This window comes from Anomalospiza imberbis, chromosome 10 (genome assembly GCF_031753505.1).
Source record: "Anomalospiza imberbis isolate Cuckoo-Finch-1a 21T00152 chromosome 10, ASM3175350v1, whole genome shotgun sequence".
In the NCBI taxonomy this organism is placed as follows: domain Eukaryota; kingdom Metazoa; phylum Chordata; class Aves; order Passeriformes; family Viduidae; genus Anomalospiza; species Anomalospiza imberbis.
Window position 1 is genome coordinate 12,534,482 of NC_089690.1, and position 14,976 is coordinate 12,549,457.

The 14,976-nt window shown below is 45.6% G+C and overlaps 2 protein-coding genes across 8 annotated transcripts in view; both read right to left on the bottom strand.

Moving 5' to 3' along the window:
• The window catches only part of XXYLT1 (xyloside xylosyltransferase 1), a 33,453-nt gene extending 27,618 nt beyond the window's left edge, over positions 1–5,835 (bottom strand). Inside the window, exon 1 of one of the 3 annotated variants that reach the window (XM_068200712.1) lies at positions 5,416–5,835. In XM_068200712.1, coding sequence (XP_068056813.1) covers positions 5,416–5,811 — 396 coding nt within the window. In that variant the 5' untranslated portion in view covers positions 5,812–5,835. Of the gene's footprint in view, positions 1–2,067; positions 2,164–4,046; positions 4,080–5,415 lie in introns of those variants that run through there. The other 2 variants (XM_068200715.1, XM_068200714.1) reach the window with 2 other exon arrangements.
• A 72-nt stretch (positions 5,836–5,907) lies between these two features.
• ACAP2 (ArfGAP with coiled-coil, ankyrin repeat and PH domains 2) overlaps positions 5,908–14,976 on the bottom strand; it is a 63,676-nt gene continuing 54,607 nt past the window's right edge. For all 5 annotated transcript variants that reach the window (XM_068200755.1, XM_068200751.1, XM_068200752.1 and 2 more), the window contains 4 exons: positions 14,659–14,768; positions 14,169–14,279; positions 13,862–13,923; positions 5,908–10,421 (listed from right to left, as the gene is read on the bottom strand). In XM_068200755.1, coding sequence (XP_068056856.1) covers positions 10,318–10,421; positions 13,862–13,923; positions 14,169–14,279; positions 14,659–14,768 — 387 coding nt within the window. In that variant the 3' untranslated portion in view covers positions 5,908–10,317. The remainder of the gene's footprint in view (positions 10,422–13,861; positions 13,924–14,168; positions 14,280–14,658; positions 14,769–14,976) is intronic.

Consider the following 14,976-nt stretch of genomic DNA (forward strand, 5'->3'; position numbering starts at 1 on the left):
GCTATTTCTCTGGTCTGCTCCCCCTGCCTGATGCAAGCACATAGCTGGTCTGCCATATGGAGTCCATCAGAAGAGGCAACAGTTTGCTCCAGGCTCTGGTGTGCTGCTGTTCAGAGCCAAGCCAGACCACATCACTTACCCTGAGGACCAAGGCTTGCTCTCTCCTACAGAAGCAGGCTGTGACAGGGCCAGGGACGCAGCCCAGATTTGCTGCTCCTCAGCCTGGCATGGAGGCAAGCTCTGCAGCACGTCCTGGCGGAGCTGCAGGGGGAAAGGGAGGACAGGCCGCAGCACGCTGATGAAAATCCAAACATCAGGAGCTACAGCAGAGCAGAGCAACTTCTGGAGATGGATCTCAGCCTGCCTGTGCTGGAGTTTTGCTGGTGCTCAGCCAGCACTGCTCTGCATCCCTCAGCCTTGCAGGAGCCCATGCAACAGCACGGCCCTGGCATGCCTGCGCCAGCTGTGGCTACGTCCCAGAAACAGGAGCAACCCCAAATGCACCTTGTCAGCTACTGACATTTTACAAGCTTATAATTTATTTTGGTCAAAGTCCAATGAACAGGAACTTTCATGCAGCTCATTATATCCACTGAAGGATACAGGTCACTGAATCACACAAGATAATGAGAGGGATTTTCAGGATAATTAAGAGAGATGAGGGACATGACCCTGGCGCAGATAAGGGGGAGTGCAGGAACTTGAGTGTGGAGACTTGAGGTCGTGCCGCCTTCTTCAGGTCAGGGAAAGCAGGAAAAGCCCTGCTGGAACTAAAGTACAGCAAGGACATGACATTGCAGCAGTACTTGAATTTTGTATAGGGGAACCTATCGTCCATGTTTGAGGGGTAACAAGACACTTCCACAAGCTGGCACCGCCTTCAGCAGGGAACACAAACCACAATCTTTGTAGATCGCTTTCAAACGAAACTATTTCAACGGTTCTACAGTTTCACTTCTTTTCTCTACTAAAACTTCATCTGATTAAGAACAAGGAGCCGTGTATTATATATTTAAAACATGCAGTATAAAGCACTTGCTTTTTAATTTATTTAATTAAAAGAAAACCTAAACCAAGCCAAATGCTTCGGAGGAGAAGGTGGCTTTGGAGCCTGTGCTGGTGCAATGACCATCCTCTCCATGGAGTGCACAAGATGCTGCACTGATTGAGGCTGGTGCAGAGACTGAGGCAGTGAGAAATCTGGAGCTTCTCCTTCCACAGCTTTTTGCAGAACACATTGCTCAGACCAACACACTCTCACAGCAGAGTGGAGCTCGCTAGATGCAGGTTGTGCTCATGGCACCCACGGTACGCTGAACACGCTGAGGTGATGGGCCTGTCCTGGCACTGGCCAGGATGGCTGAGCCCGTGGCAGGACACTGCTGGAGGACAGGCACAGCTGAGGCCCTATGGCCCCATCCTGGGGAGGGTATCACCCACCCTCAGCCCCTGGCCCTTGCCATCAGCCGGGTGCCGCGGGAGCCCTCGCGCAGGCTCCGTGGCCAGCACGTCCCTCGGCGGGGCGGCCCCGCTGCTGCTGTCCCGGCTGCTGGGCTCGCAGCCAAGGCCTGCAGCAGAACAGCAGGAAAGACACAGAACAACGCGTACCAGGAAAGTGCATTGGGAGAGCTCATCGGCAGCTGCACCTGGCTTTGGATAGCACAGCACAGTCCCCAAGACACTGCAGGGGAGGAAACTGTTACCATTAGGCAGCACCTCACCCTGGCCCTGCTGAGCTGTATGGTTGGTTGTGCCACTGCAGTGACAGTGGCCGCACCGAGCAGGACAGCAGCCACCCCAGGTGACCAAACAAGCAAACCACCACTACTCTCCAGGTGCAAAGGCACTGACAGCCTGTTCATGAAACTGAGCACCACCAGCACAGGGATGTGCGATGCTCTGCTCCCAGCCCAGCTTGGCAGGGGCAGGTTTGGGGACTGGCTGGGCTGGAGAAGCATGGAAGAGAAATACAGCACCTGTAACCACCCTTCTGCATCCAGCAAAGGCAGCCTGAGGTGTGTACAGTACCTAGGAAAGGGGGAAAAACGCCAAACCAATTCCAGTCACCTCTAAAGTGAGCACACTGCCAAGCACCAGTGGACAAAAGTTATAGGAGAGATACTCCTGAGACTCCAGACACAGCATCATCTGCCTTTCCACTCCTGCCAAAGAAAACAGGAAAAACATGTATTTTGCCCACCCTTTTGTACTTCTGCAAAGCAAACCCCTGAGCAGCTGAATGTTCCTCCTGCAGCCACAGGCCAGGCAGCCTCTCTAGGACTGCAAAGGCTTCTTCCCTCCTCCCTGCTGACTTTAGCACAGCTTGTTGATCTGCTGCTAATTTTGTACTTCATTATTTATTTGTGTAACAGCTCTTAGTAAATCCCTGTAGCTAAATCCAACCACGTTTGCTGAGGACATTAAGAAAAGTTCTAGGGGTTTCCTGTGCAAGCAGTTTTATAAACGCACATCCCACACTGATGACAGACCCTTTCTACTGATTGACTAGGAAAAAACAACCTGTATTTCTTTTCCCTTTACTTTCCCTCCTTCCCACGTCTATCATCCTCGCAGGTCTCCGTAAGCATGGCGTGATGGCAGCCCGGTTACATCCAGCCCAGCAGCGTCCTTTGTGGGGCTCATCTGGACAGGAAACCAGGATGAGCAGAGAGCCGAACATGCAGTTCGTGTTATTATGGCAGGGAAATGGAATCAGTAAGAGACTGGCATCACACAAGGAGTTGCAGCACACAGCCTGGAGCGGCAGGAAACGCCGCGAGCTGGTGCTCTGTGTAGGCACAGTGTCGGCCGAGGCTGGCCCAGGCTCGCTGGCGGACACCTCCCGCTGGCCGGGGGTCGAGAGGCTACAGAGATCGCCCTGCCACCCGTGCGCTGTCACAAAGCCCCGGCAAGAGCCCAGCGAGGCCCCGCACGGGCAGGACGGCCGCGGGCTGGGTGCCCCCGCCGCCTCCCGGCCGCACACGCGGAGCACGAGCGCCCTCTGCCGCCGCCGCCCGGCTGCGCTCCCGCCTGCGCTCCCGGCTGCGCTCCCGGGGCACCGCTGGGGCACCGCTGGGGCACCGCTGGGGCACCGCCGGGGCACCGCTGGGGCACCGCTGGGGCACCGCTGGGGCACCGCCGGGGCACAGCTGGGGCACCGCTGGGGCACCGCTGCACGGCCAGCGCGAGCGGGGACTGCCCACGCCCGCACAGCCCTGCCCTGCTGGGAGGGTCCAGTGCCTGAGCTGCTCCCACACACCCAGCGCCTGCACCCCACAGCCCCCCTGCCTTCACTCTGCACACTGTCCCCGGGCTGCAGCCGGCTGCTGCAGTCTCCAGGACACTTTGAAAGTTACTGAATCTGCCTAGGGAGAGAGAAAAGCTGCCCACAACCTCCCCCAGAGGTTATGATCCCTGTCTGACTATGGGCTTCACTCTAATAGAGAAGCCAACTGATCCCAGCTTTGCTAGGATGGGAGGGCAAGGGCAGCTCCAAAAGTTGGGCCTGAATCATTTCCTCTTGAAGAAAAGGTAAAGTTCAGGGCGTTTTATCAGTCCGGCCTTAGTGGCTCCAGCTGCCCCCTTGAGCACTTTATCAAGCCTTATATCTGAGCCTGTTCTAGGAAAACAGCATAAGAACCAGGAGAGAGTTCTGCACACTCCAGGAGGAGCAGGAAACAAGAGGTCTCAGGATAGAGATAGCTGGAGCTAGCTGAGCATCAGGATCAATCATCTTCAATATTTTAGCAGGAGCACCAGAAGTCCAAGCTAGGCATAAGTTTCCTGCTGGTAAAGAAGAGGAATGGGGTACGCTACAACAAGAATAATGAGGTGCTGTCACCTGCTGGCATTCCAGGAACTAGCACAGGATTAGGACAAGGCTGCATGCCTGAGAAGCAGAACAGCCTCTGCTCTGTACCTAAAAGCAGAGAAATGGACCAGTCCAAAACACACTGGCAACCACAAGCTAAAACCAGGGTACATCAGGCTCTGCCAGGAAAGAGAGAAGCAGCTGTCCCACTGAGCAGATCTCAGTGAGATCTCACCTGAGGCCTCCAGATCATGCTGCCTGCTTACACCCGAGAGACCAGTTCTGGTGCCAGACATACTCACCAAGCCATAAGCCAGATTTCACTGCGACTCCATGGGCACCTACAGACAGGGGCCAATTCACAACAGACAAATCACTCCACGCCTCCAACTCCCAGCCTGTGTTACTCTGGAGAAATGAGGCTGGCAAGGCTGCCTGCTGAGAAGTTTGTTCCCCAGAGGGGCAGATGGCAGTAAGGCAGCCACCCTCACAAAGGGGTGACTGCAAGGGATGTGCACACCATAGTGGCATGGGGGTCCTCCCACTCCAGGAGACATAATACCACAAATTTGGGTTGGGCTGTTGCACCACATCAGCACTGCACCATCACTGGGCAGTCAGTCCATCCTGCTGTGGAGTGCAAGAATCCTCCTGAGGGAGCTGTGCACACCCTCCAGCCAGCCATGCACTGCTGCATAGTGTGGGTCTCCCATCATGGCTGCATGACCTGACTGAGGGCCAGCACTAAGAAATAACTTGTTTAAAGAAAGCCAGTGGTAGAATTATTTACCAGGAAAGTGTCTGTATGAAAACTGTTAAGGTCAGACTTCTAGTTTCATTTTGGCAGAGTTCAGCTAATATGAAATACGGGATTTATGAGCAATAAAAGTTACAGCAGGATGAGAGGACACTTCCAAGCAATGCTCTGCAGCAGCACCACAGGACAGGAGAGTCAGGTTACCTGGAATCTCTGAACTTAACACCTCTCCAGTTTTCAGACACCTGTTTATTGTGAAGGAAAGCCAGACCTTGCATAAACTACACTGGCTGTGGATTTGGGAGGCAGAACCATTTTCCTGGAAGTAGGAACATTCGTATGTGGATGCACTAGAGCCCCTGCAGACTCTCCATTCCCGTTCTCAAGAGCCACTAGCAGCAGGTCAACCTTCTCTCCTGATCGGGAACCCATCGAGATACAAGCACACCTGGTCCTTGTGTCGAGATGCTGAGCAGCAGCAACAGAGCCTGCAGGAGGGCAGCACTGCTTAGAGCAACTGCTCCGCTCCAGCACAGGTGGTGCGCCGGAGGTGCTCCCAGGCCACGCTGCTGCCCAGTCCCAGGTGAGAATCGCTGGGCTGCACCAGGACACCTCCCCGCAGGCAGCAGCGGCGGGGACACAGAACAAGCCCCTCCAGACTCCCGACACTGGGGAGCAGGGGGCGCTCCTCCAGCAGAGTGGGAGCCGGCACATGGGCCGCTGGTCGAGGGAGCTCCTTCCCGCCGGACTGCAGCTCGCAGCGTCCCGCGGGAAGAGCACCCAGGACACTCCGGCAGACCCCCGCTCGCTCCCCGCGGGCCCGGCCCGCCCCTCGGCCCCCGCGCACCTGGTGGCGGAAGGCGGCGCCGCGCAGCAGGTCCCGCAGCAGCCCGAGGCCGATGTCGCGGCTGGCGCCCTCGGTGACGAGGTGGAGGTGCAGCACATCGGCGGCGCCCAGGCGGCCGTGCCGCAGCAGCGAGCGCAGCGCCGCCTGCGCCTTGTCGCGGAGCGCGGGGCTGCGCTCCGCCTTGGTGAACATGAACAGGAGGTGCAGCCCGCGGGGCCGCGGGCCGGCCGGGGCGGGCGGCGTGGCGCGCAGGCGGCGGGTGGCGCTGGAGAAGGTCTCGCCGCCGCCGCCCAGGTAGTAGAAGGCGCAGACGGCCACGGCCGCGGCCGCCGCCAGGGCCGCGGGCTGCGGGCAGCGCAGGCAGCCCCGGCGCGCCGAGCCCCGCAGCGCCGCCATGGCGGGGCGGCACCGCCCCCGGCCCCGCCCGCCCCGCAGCGGGGCGGCGACGCGGCCGGGCCGGCCCCGCACAACGACACACCGCACACACTGCAGTCAGGTTCTAGATACAAAGTCTACAGCCGTACATAACGCGAAGGAGGGCGGAGTATACAGTCTGTACAATTACAGCTCAAGGGGGGGAAGGGTTGTTTTACATTTTACTGCTGGAATGCTTAAAAAACACCGAGTACAGAGGAACGCGTGGAGAAAAAAAAAAAAAAAAAAGTTCATTACTTCGGAGAAAGTAACGTCTCTGCTTGAGGAAACGATGATTGCTTGGCGATTTCTGTCAATAATGGAAAACTTAGGCTCCCAACAGAAAAGTGAGTGGAATTTTTCCTCCTCTATCATCTCCTTCCATGGGAAGAGAAACAAGAAAATACTGTATGCAGAAAGATAAAGCAAGCATATGAAAGGTTATATACCAAAGTGGTACACTCATCCTTTTCCCCAGTAGTGCCTCTCCAGAGTTGTCCCTGTTTTAAAACTGTGCCTCTGTGTAAGCACGGGAGCAAGGCATGTTGGTTGTCAGACTGCACAAGCCATAAACTCCAACTTGGGAAAAAGTGTCCATAATGAATGGGGCAGAGATTGTAGCCTGAAAAATTGATTCTCAAAATACTTAGTGTGTTGAAGAATCAGAATAATTAGCTAAGTCCTTCTGACACTGTAAAAATATCATGTCCTTTGTACTTACATATAATTATTTGCAGTTTCATCAAAGGGTCGTTTCATAGTCACTGTGTTATTTGAGATTCTCAAGATGAAGCAGCAGAGGTAACATCCACAATTTAAAACAGACGGCTGCAGAGAAGCACCAAAGTCCTGGAAACATGACATCAATCCTCTGCTTGTTGTAGTTCTCACCTTTTTAATTTAGGGCTACAAAGTTTATGCTCTATCCAGGAGACCTAATAATTTGGACAACACATGTGTACTGATGTCATAATGCAAAACAGGAGAAACTTCCTCTTGTACAGGGATTTGCTAACAGCAGTTGGAAGGTCTGGTTGCATTTTCTAAAACTATTTCAGCTCAGTATACAAACAGGTAAAATATAAAACCCCACAGAGTGAAAAATGCACTATTAATACAGGATCCTTTAGCACTCTAACATCAAAAGCCACAAATGGTACAATCCATAATCTCAAAAATCAGTGGAAAGACTGCCACTGACATCAGCAACTTCCTGGATCAGGTCCTAGTGGGCAGAGGGGCTGAAGTCCACAATGCACTAATGAGCACCTGGAACACACATCCATCTGACTGCAGTGTGGGCTGTTTGTGAAGGCAAAGAAATACCTCTACAATCCAAATTCACCTTCATCCAAATTAATGTGAACAAAGTTCAACTGTGTAACACAGAAAGTGGCATAATTCAAATATGATCATTCAGAAATTTGTTTGTATGCACTGTACTGATACTAACATAAAACATGAAAGTCAAAACAATTGATACCACTAATGACCCACCACAGACACTATTTTAATCAACATGCAATGGACATACATTACACCTCTGAAATCAAGATGAATTAGAATGTAAGTTGAATTCCTCAACATTTTTTATTCCAAGAGACTTTTGGAACACATAGGAATTATATACTATCCTTCAATGGGCTATCTAATATAGAAAATTACTAAAAATCCATGTGAAGGATGGTTTTAAAATGTGTTGGGAATCTTCTGCTTTATCTCACTATATTTCATACCTACAGAGAAACATGAACTGGAATTGAACTTTCCATTGCCTGGTACAAAGTACAAGATATTAACCCACAATGGAACCTTACTGTCTACTATTTCACTTAGATTCCCTTTGGAATAGAAATGGAAGTTTCCTAATATTACTGAGCAGAATATTAACATGAGTCAAAACTCGATATGGAATCCAGATCTTTAGAGCTGTGGTGATAATTACACTGCTGAGGGCTGAATCCTGTGAGTCACAGAGGCCCTGGAACACAGAGCCTGCCAGAGCCTGGTGAGACTGAACCATCAAACTTAATGGTACATTCATTTCTGCTGATAAGCAACACACTACCATTGCACCTGACCTGAAAAGGCTTTAACTGAGTGCAGTTTATACTGGACATCCTATCATACCCAAAAGGACAGGGGAACAAGGCTGAGGATCACAAGTGACACACCTACTCCCTAAGCCACTAAAACTCCAGTGCTCCTGACAAGTCACACCACCTGTCAGTCAGGTGGGATTCATCCTTTAGCACAGACAGACTGATACTGTTTCCCAGACAGATGAGAGTCAGGAACAACACATGGACGTGTAGAGTTACAGGGAAGCAACTTCTTAGTCTACAGAAGTCATCCTGGAGAATTTGTCACAGAGATTTCGTGGGCCAGGGAGGAAATCACCAGTGAAGATTTGAAATAAGTCTCTCAGACCTGTTCTCCAGCAGCCTGGACTGAGACAGCAATTATGCCACTAAGCTTTAGGCAGCTTTACATTCCAGCCAATCACACTACACACTGCCTGCCAGCCAGGCTGGGAAAGACAAACATTTAGAAAAACCAATCTCTAAGGTGGATATTATGCAGTCATATTGTCACATTGTCCCATCTGTACACCAGGAGTCTTACTTTCCCTAAGATCTACTAAAACACCCATTTGCTGGTAAATACTACTGATTATGAAGTATATTATCATTTCATAGGCAGCTCTTTAAAAACCAACTTACTAAAAATTACTGCTTACAGGTGATATCCTTAAGTTTCTTATTAGTCAGAATAAATGTGCACTTTAAATGGGCAGAATTCGCTTTTCCTACCATAATTAGACCACATACAAGGCAAGAACTGTCTTGTAAGATTATTCTGCTTGGAAATAAAATCCACTGGACAATTCTACAACACTACTAATTTTGTAGCAATAATAATATGCAGACTATTACACATTTGATGCAAAATTATAAATGTTTGAAATACCTTCTTAAAACTTAACATGCCAGAAAGTTTAACTTGACCATAGTTCACAGATTTCAATTTGTTTTATCCCAGTTTTCTTATCCTTCCATGGAGAAAAGCCAATTCACTTCCTAAATACACTTAAACAGCAGGTTAACATAATGCCACAGCTATTAGGATTACTGAAAACTGATAACTCACATTGATACTATGTCACCTAAAAACTCCGCTTAATTTGTCTCCATAGGGTAGACAAATAAAGGATAAAGAATTGCATCTGTTGATTTGAGGTTTAGGAGGATTATTATCTAGGTATAAATAACCTGATATATAAGCATATATCTAGAGACACCATTTATACATGCACAAGAGCAGAGTGGGGCTCACTAATGCATACAGCAAATTGTCATGCTGCCCTCACAACACAGTCGTAGACTGCGATCATTCATTACTTGACAGAAATGTGCACTGAAATTCTAGTTTTTCTTGTGCTCACCTTAGTTTAGACAACACAAACATCCTTGCAAATTATACAAGGGCTACTGCTTCCTGATAGAAGGGATTGATTGCCCTAAACTTAGAGTGGCTGCAAGACATGAGACTTTCATACTGAGCTTAGGGCCTGTAGTGAGAACAGCAAAAAGTAGAAATAACCTTTGTACAACTATTCTACACAAACTTTGTTGGCTCAATATTTACTTTCATGTCTCAAATTTCAAGTTTTCATGTCAAAATACTACAAACAAACCCCACATCATGTCCAAAAGGATTAAGTTTATTTTTCATGAAAGGTTCCACATGCTCATTTATAAGGATACTTGCTGCACTGAAAGTTTAATTTAAGAGGAAAAGAAAAAAAAGGAAAATGGACTGCTCTTAGGAATTTGGTCCCCAGGATATATCCCTTTGTGACTGACCTGCAGTCACCAGCATAAAGGCCAGCCTGGTGCTAGAGCTTCCACTGTGAAAGAGCTTGCAGAAGAGCAGGAGTTATCACATCTGTTACGAACAGCCTACCTCTAACCGGAGTCACCGCAGGAGCAAGAGAATCTGTTGAGCTGCAGTCCCACAAATGGAAGGACAACTCAGTAAATCACTACCCAAATTCCCTTCCAAACAGTCCCAGAAAATGCAACCCAGACCTTCTTGTCAGAGGCACATTCTTTATGGCGACAGTGGGACAGAGGACAGTGGATGACCCTGGGTGGCAAAGCTGCTGTGACCACCCTGCGGTCGGAGCCCGCAGCGCTCCAGCCGTGCTCTGCCACCCCCGAGTGCGAGCTGCAAACGCTGGGCGTGGAACAGGAGCTGCTTTGCACTCAGCTAGCAGGGACTCAGGGCTTTGAAGCATCTTCAGCTGCTGAGGTATATGTACTGTAGAACATAAACCAACTCATACACTTCCCCAGCTACCACAATCTAAAGCTACATTGGAGTGGTCATTTTATCCAAACTATCTAACAAAATGCATACAATTCATTCTGTTAAAGTAAAAAAAGACTTGCACTAAAAGCTTCAGGTTCTTTTCCTTCTTGACATTTAAGATTTCTGGGAATCTGACTGCTGGAAGCGGTTTAACTTCTCTGGATTATTTGATGCCATTTGAGAAAAGTCACGAAAAATGTCCTGATAAATTTCATCTCCTAGGTAGAAAAGAAAAGAGAAACAGTTTTAAGCATTTGTAATAGTCAACATCACCCACCATTGCACAAATGCCCTACTGTGCTATCAATTACTGCATAACACTTAATTAATGTATGAATACTGCTTCTAGATGGAGTGATGCTGATGTGAACTCTGAAGGACTGGTTACTTGCATGCATGCTCTGTAGAAGCAAATTAAACAAAGCCAAACTATACCTGAAATAGAACCTCACAGGCAGCCACACAGGGGAAAGTTCAGAGTTAGAAAGGAAAGTTAAAGCACTTTAAAGCAACTTAAAAAGAAAAAATATTTATTAGCCATTAAAGAATAAGATCCTTGTTTGGGCAAGGAAGTGCTAACCAAGATCTTCTACAGAAAAAAAGATTTATGGCATAAATAAAGATTTACTTGGAAACAGAGGTCAGAATTCTTACAGCCAAACAGAATTCTCCATGAAAGAAACAATCAGCAAGCAATAATATATATATTAAAAAACAATCTTAAGTAGATAAATTATTGTCCATAAATTATTTTTGTCTATTACTTCAGCAAAAATAGAATTTCTACATTCATTTCATCTACATCTTTCATTACATTTTTCAGTTTGATCTACAAGAACAATGATACTTCCCCTAAAAATCTTTTTTTTTTAATCTTCACCCTTTGTGCTTAAACACAACCTTACTACTAGGACCATATTCCAAAATGTGTTCTTCCCCCTCCGTGTCTACGCAGGAAAACACATTCAGGAGTGATTACTTCTTACGTCATTGCCAAGTCATTCCTTTGCCACTTTAAAATGGACATTTTTTTCATTCATTTTCACATTCTTTCATCTATTGGAGCATTTTGGGCCTTGAGCTCAAGTTCTGTTTTAATACACTAACCATAACCATTCATCTTCAAAAGGAATTCAATGCATCAAACATTGGGTTGGGCTAGGAGCTATGTAGCCAGCCAAATTTTAGAGTCTTCCCAACACAGATGGCCACACAGGACGCAAGATCCCAGCACTACTGTTTCTTGCTGACAGCTTGATTAATAGCATGACAAAGAAATCAACCCAAAATCTCTCTCATCATGTATGTCGAATATGAAGATTTTTTTTTTTCAAACATGATTGTGGAAGAAAAGAATGTTTTTGTGCTTAAAAGTTTGCACTACTGGGAGAAGTTACATTGTTTTGTTTTTCAAATTCTTAATGCACATTTCCAATGTTAAAACTATCATTCTTTTGGAGATGAGACTCCATTCTTTTAAGAACACTTTCACAAATAATAACTGACCTTCCAGAAATATTTAACAGGGCAGTAACACAATTTTTCCCAGACTTTAAAAGATGAATACATTCAATACTGCTCTATTAGGAAAAGTCAGTTCTAGAGAAATTCCCTTTTGGTTTTCAGATTTAATTTCAAGTATGGTGTCCCTGCCCATGGCAGGGGGGTTGGAACTAGATCTTTAAGGTCCTTTCCAACCCAAACCATTCAGTGATTCTGTGTTCTAGAGATGAAGCAGGCACAGGACAGGTTTTATTGTTACAGCTTGTGAGAACTTCTTCCTCTGGGAGACCAGCACAGAATGGAGCTGTAACATTCACCAAAAGAATAGCTATGAAGGGCAAAATCAGAATTAGGCTTCTGTGAAAAAAGCACTTATGCTTTTAATACAGAAGTGGGTTCCACTGGTGCATGAGAACTGCAGTTCAAATTGCCACACTTGGTTCTTTCAAATTAAGTTGAAAGAAGAAAAAGCTATTTTTGCAAGATATATTGTGGCTCTGGCTTTGTCTCTATTACATAAAAAAAATATTACATACAAAAATAGACTAAAATAAAGTGCCCCTTTAGTTTGTACGTTGCATTAATATGCTTGATACTGTAAACCTTATCATTATTTTAAAATTCTACTTTAAAATTGAATTCTGGAAGTTCCCTTTCCAAGCAATGTTTTCCCTAAAGTGCAGATTATATGTACAAAAATACTGTAACACTGCTTTACCATTTCACACCAGAGTAACTCAAAAGGCACACATCATACATTCAAGAAAAGGTAGGAAGAAAAAGTAGCAATGCTAATATCAAAGAGTTAGCAAGACATACTGTAGCACCAGGAGATGAGCACTCAAGTATTATACAGAAACAGTACTATGGTGTATATGGCTTCTACCACCATAAATGATTTTTTAAAGCTGGTTTCAGCTAGTTCCCATTCCAGGAATGTTTTGGAAGACCAACTGTACTTTGCAAAGCAATATATTCATTCTCTCAGTAGCTCAAACCAGCCATATATATTTAAATTATAAATTTTGATGCCATTAGCTACATGAGCAATTGTTTATCAGCTGCTCTGCTAGAGCTGAGAAGTAGGCAGTTGGCTTCACTCTGATGACAACAAACTCATACAATGATATTTGCCCTCACACAGCTACCAGCAAATATACAATTGTCTTGCAAATCCTTACTTTCTTCTAGAATCATAATTTTGGAACACTGGAGTTCTAAAGCAAGGGCAGTGCAGATAAGTTAACATGTATAAGCAGTGAAAAAGGCCTGCATCCCTTAAAACCACAGAAAGGTGTGACACCTCATGATAGCAGAGAGGTTCTGTGTTTACACTGACACAACCCTTCTATAGCAGACAAAAACATTCAAAACACTCCTATGGAAGCAAATATCACATCAGAACACGGTGTAAATTAGATCTGAATGCCTGAGAATAAAGTTGCACATATGCATTAAATATAATTTGTTACTTTCTTGCTGGAGTTGGCTCAAGTATCTTCCAGCTTCTACTTTTTTTTAACCAAACAGAAAGAAACTCTGCATACAAAAATACATACTTAAGAATGACTGCTTTGTTTGTTATTAGTATCTTAACAAATAAAAATATTTAAAAATAAAATTTAAGGAAATAATACTTTTCTATTTTTGTTTGGAGGCAGTTTGAAATATTTGATGTACATTTTTTACATTGGTGTGCAAGCGGTTTTTTTCTTAAAAAAGAAAAAGCAGACCATTCCACAGGAAGGAGAACGGTGTCCTGGAATAAGATGAACTCTTCAAAAGCCTCTAAGCAAACTGAGTCAGAAAGCTGCTACTAAATAACGTCAGGTAAATCCTAACATGACACAAATGTCAATGGAACAGCAATAGGAGAAAACTGTGGACAGCTACTAGCAAAATAGGGTGGTCATGGCTGTAGTAACACACTGCTATAATGATGCTCTTTAAACAGTCTCCTTTTAGGTTCCCTAAGTACTCTGACAAAGTCACACCACTGATTTCAATGAAGCTTTAGTGCTGGTTTATAAAAAACATTATTGTATGAAGCAATCTTAAATTTCCCTCAGACACTAAGAATCTAATTGTAAACTGATAAATTCCTGTATACACTTCTTATACTGCATTTCAGTGTGGTTATTAGAAGAGTATTGACCTGGCTGCCCATAGAGTCCTTCTGATTCACGCATTTCTTCATTCATCCTTGCTAAACGCAACCTGCCATTCAGAAAACAAAAGGAACAACGTCATCATCTTTAAAGCACAAAAAAGACTACAATGCAAGACCTGCAACACTCCCCTGAATCTCACATCAAAGAGGTCATCTACAGATAGAGTATTTTGATTTTTCTTTTGTTCTCCCCTGTTTTTACATACAGGAATTTTGACATTTCTTTTATTTTTAACTTGAAACAGAATAGCAAAATCTAAGTTAGAGTCAGAAGACAGAATGTACAACTTACAGTGTTACAATATCTGCATTTGCAGCTTCCACTGCTATACTCAATGGATCTTTCCCATCTTCATCAGTGGCATGCTGGTTTGCTCCTCGTTTTAGGAATAAGCACACTTGTCTGTTTAGAAAAAAAACATTGAAGAATATTTTTGACAATAAAGGAAAAACGTAATAAAGTGTAAAGCTAGATACAATGTATTTAGCATAAATCATCAAAAGTCTCATATATATCAAAATAGTGCAGCTCATCTAGAACATGTTAACAGCGTAGTAAGCAAACCATTTCTTTAACCCATATGAGAAAACACATGTGTTTTGCTAGTGGATGAGACTGCTAGATAAAATTTTTATTTCCTCTCTCACAACCAGAGCTTAAGAAAAACTTGTATCGTCTGAAATACTATTAAAATGTCAGAATATCTGGGGCCATGAAGAATCTTCCCATGAACAACGACAGTAAAGGATAGCCATGTATGAATTGTGGGGCAGTGAGTTACCCAGTGTGTCCTAGAACTGTGGCATGGTGCAGGGGCCCCCTTCCTTTCATGTCTCGGATGTTCACGTTGGCCCCATTCTGCAGCAAAAATTCACAAGTAACCAGTGAACCCTATGGAATCAAAACAAAGAAACAATTCAGCACCAGGTCTCTAGAATCAAACCAAACTTTTTCTGCCTTCTCACCACTGAGCCACCCAGTAAAGGAAACAAAAGGGAGTTGCTTCCAACTTTAAACATCGGATTCATAAACATTCCACTAGACGTAGAATTCCAAACAAAGCATTAACAGGAAAAAATATTTCAGAAACAACTCTGAA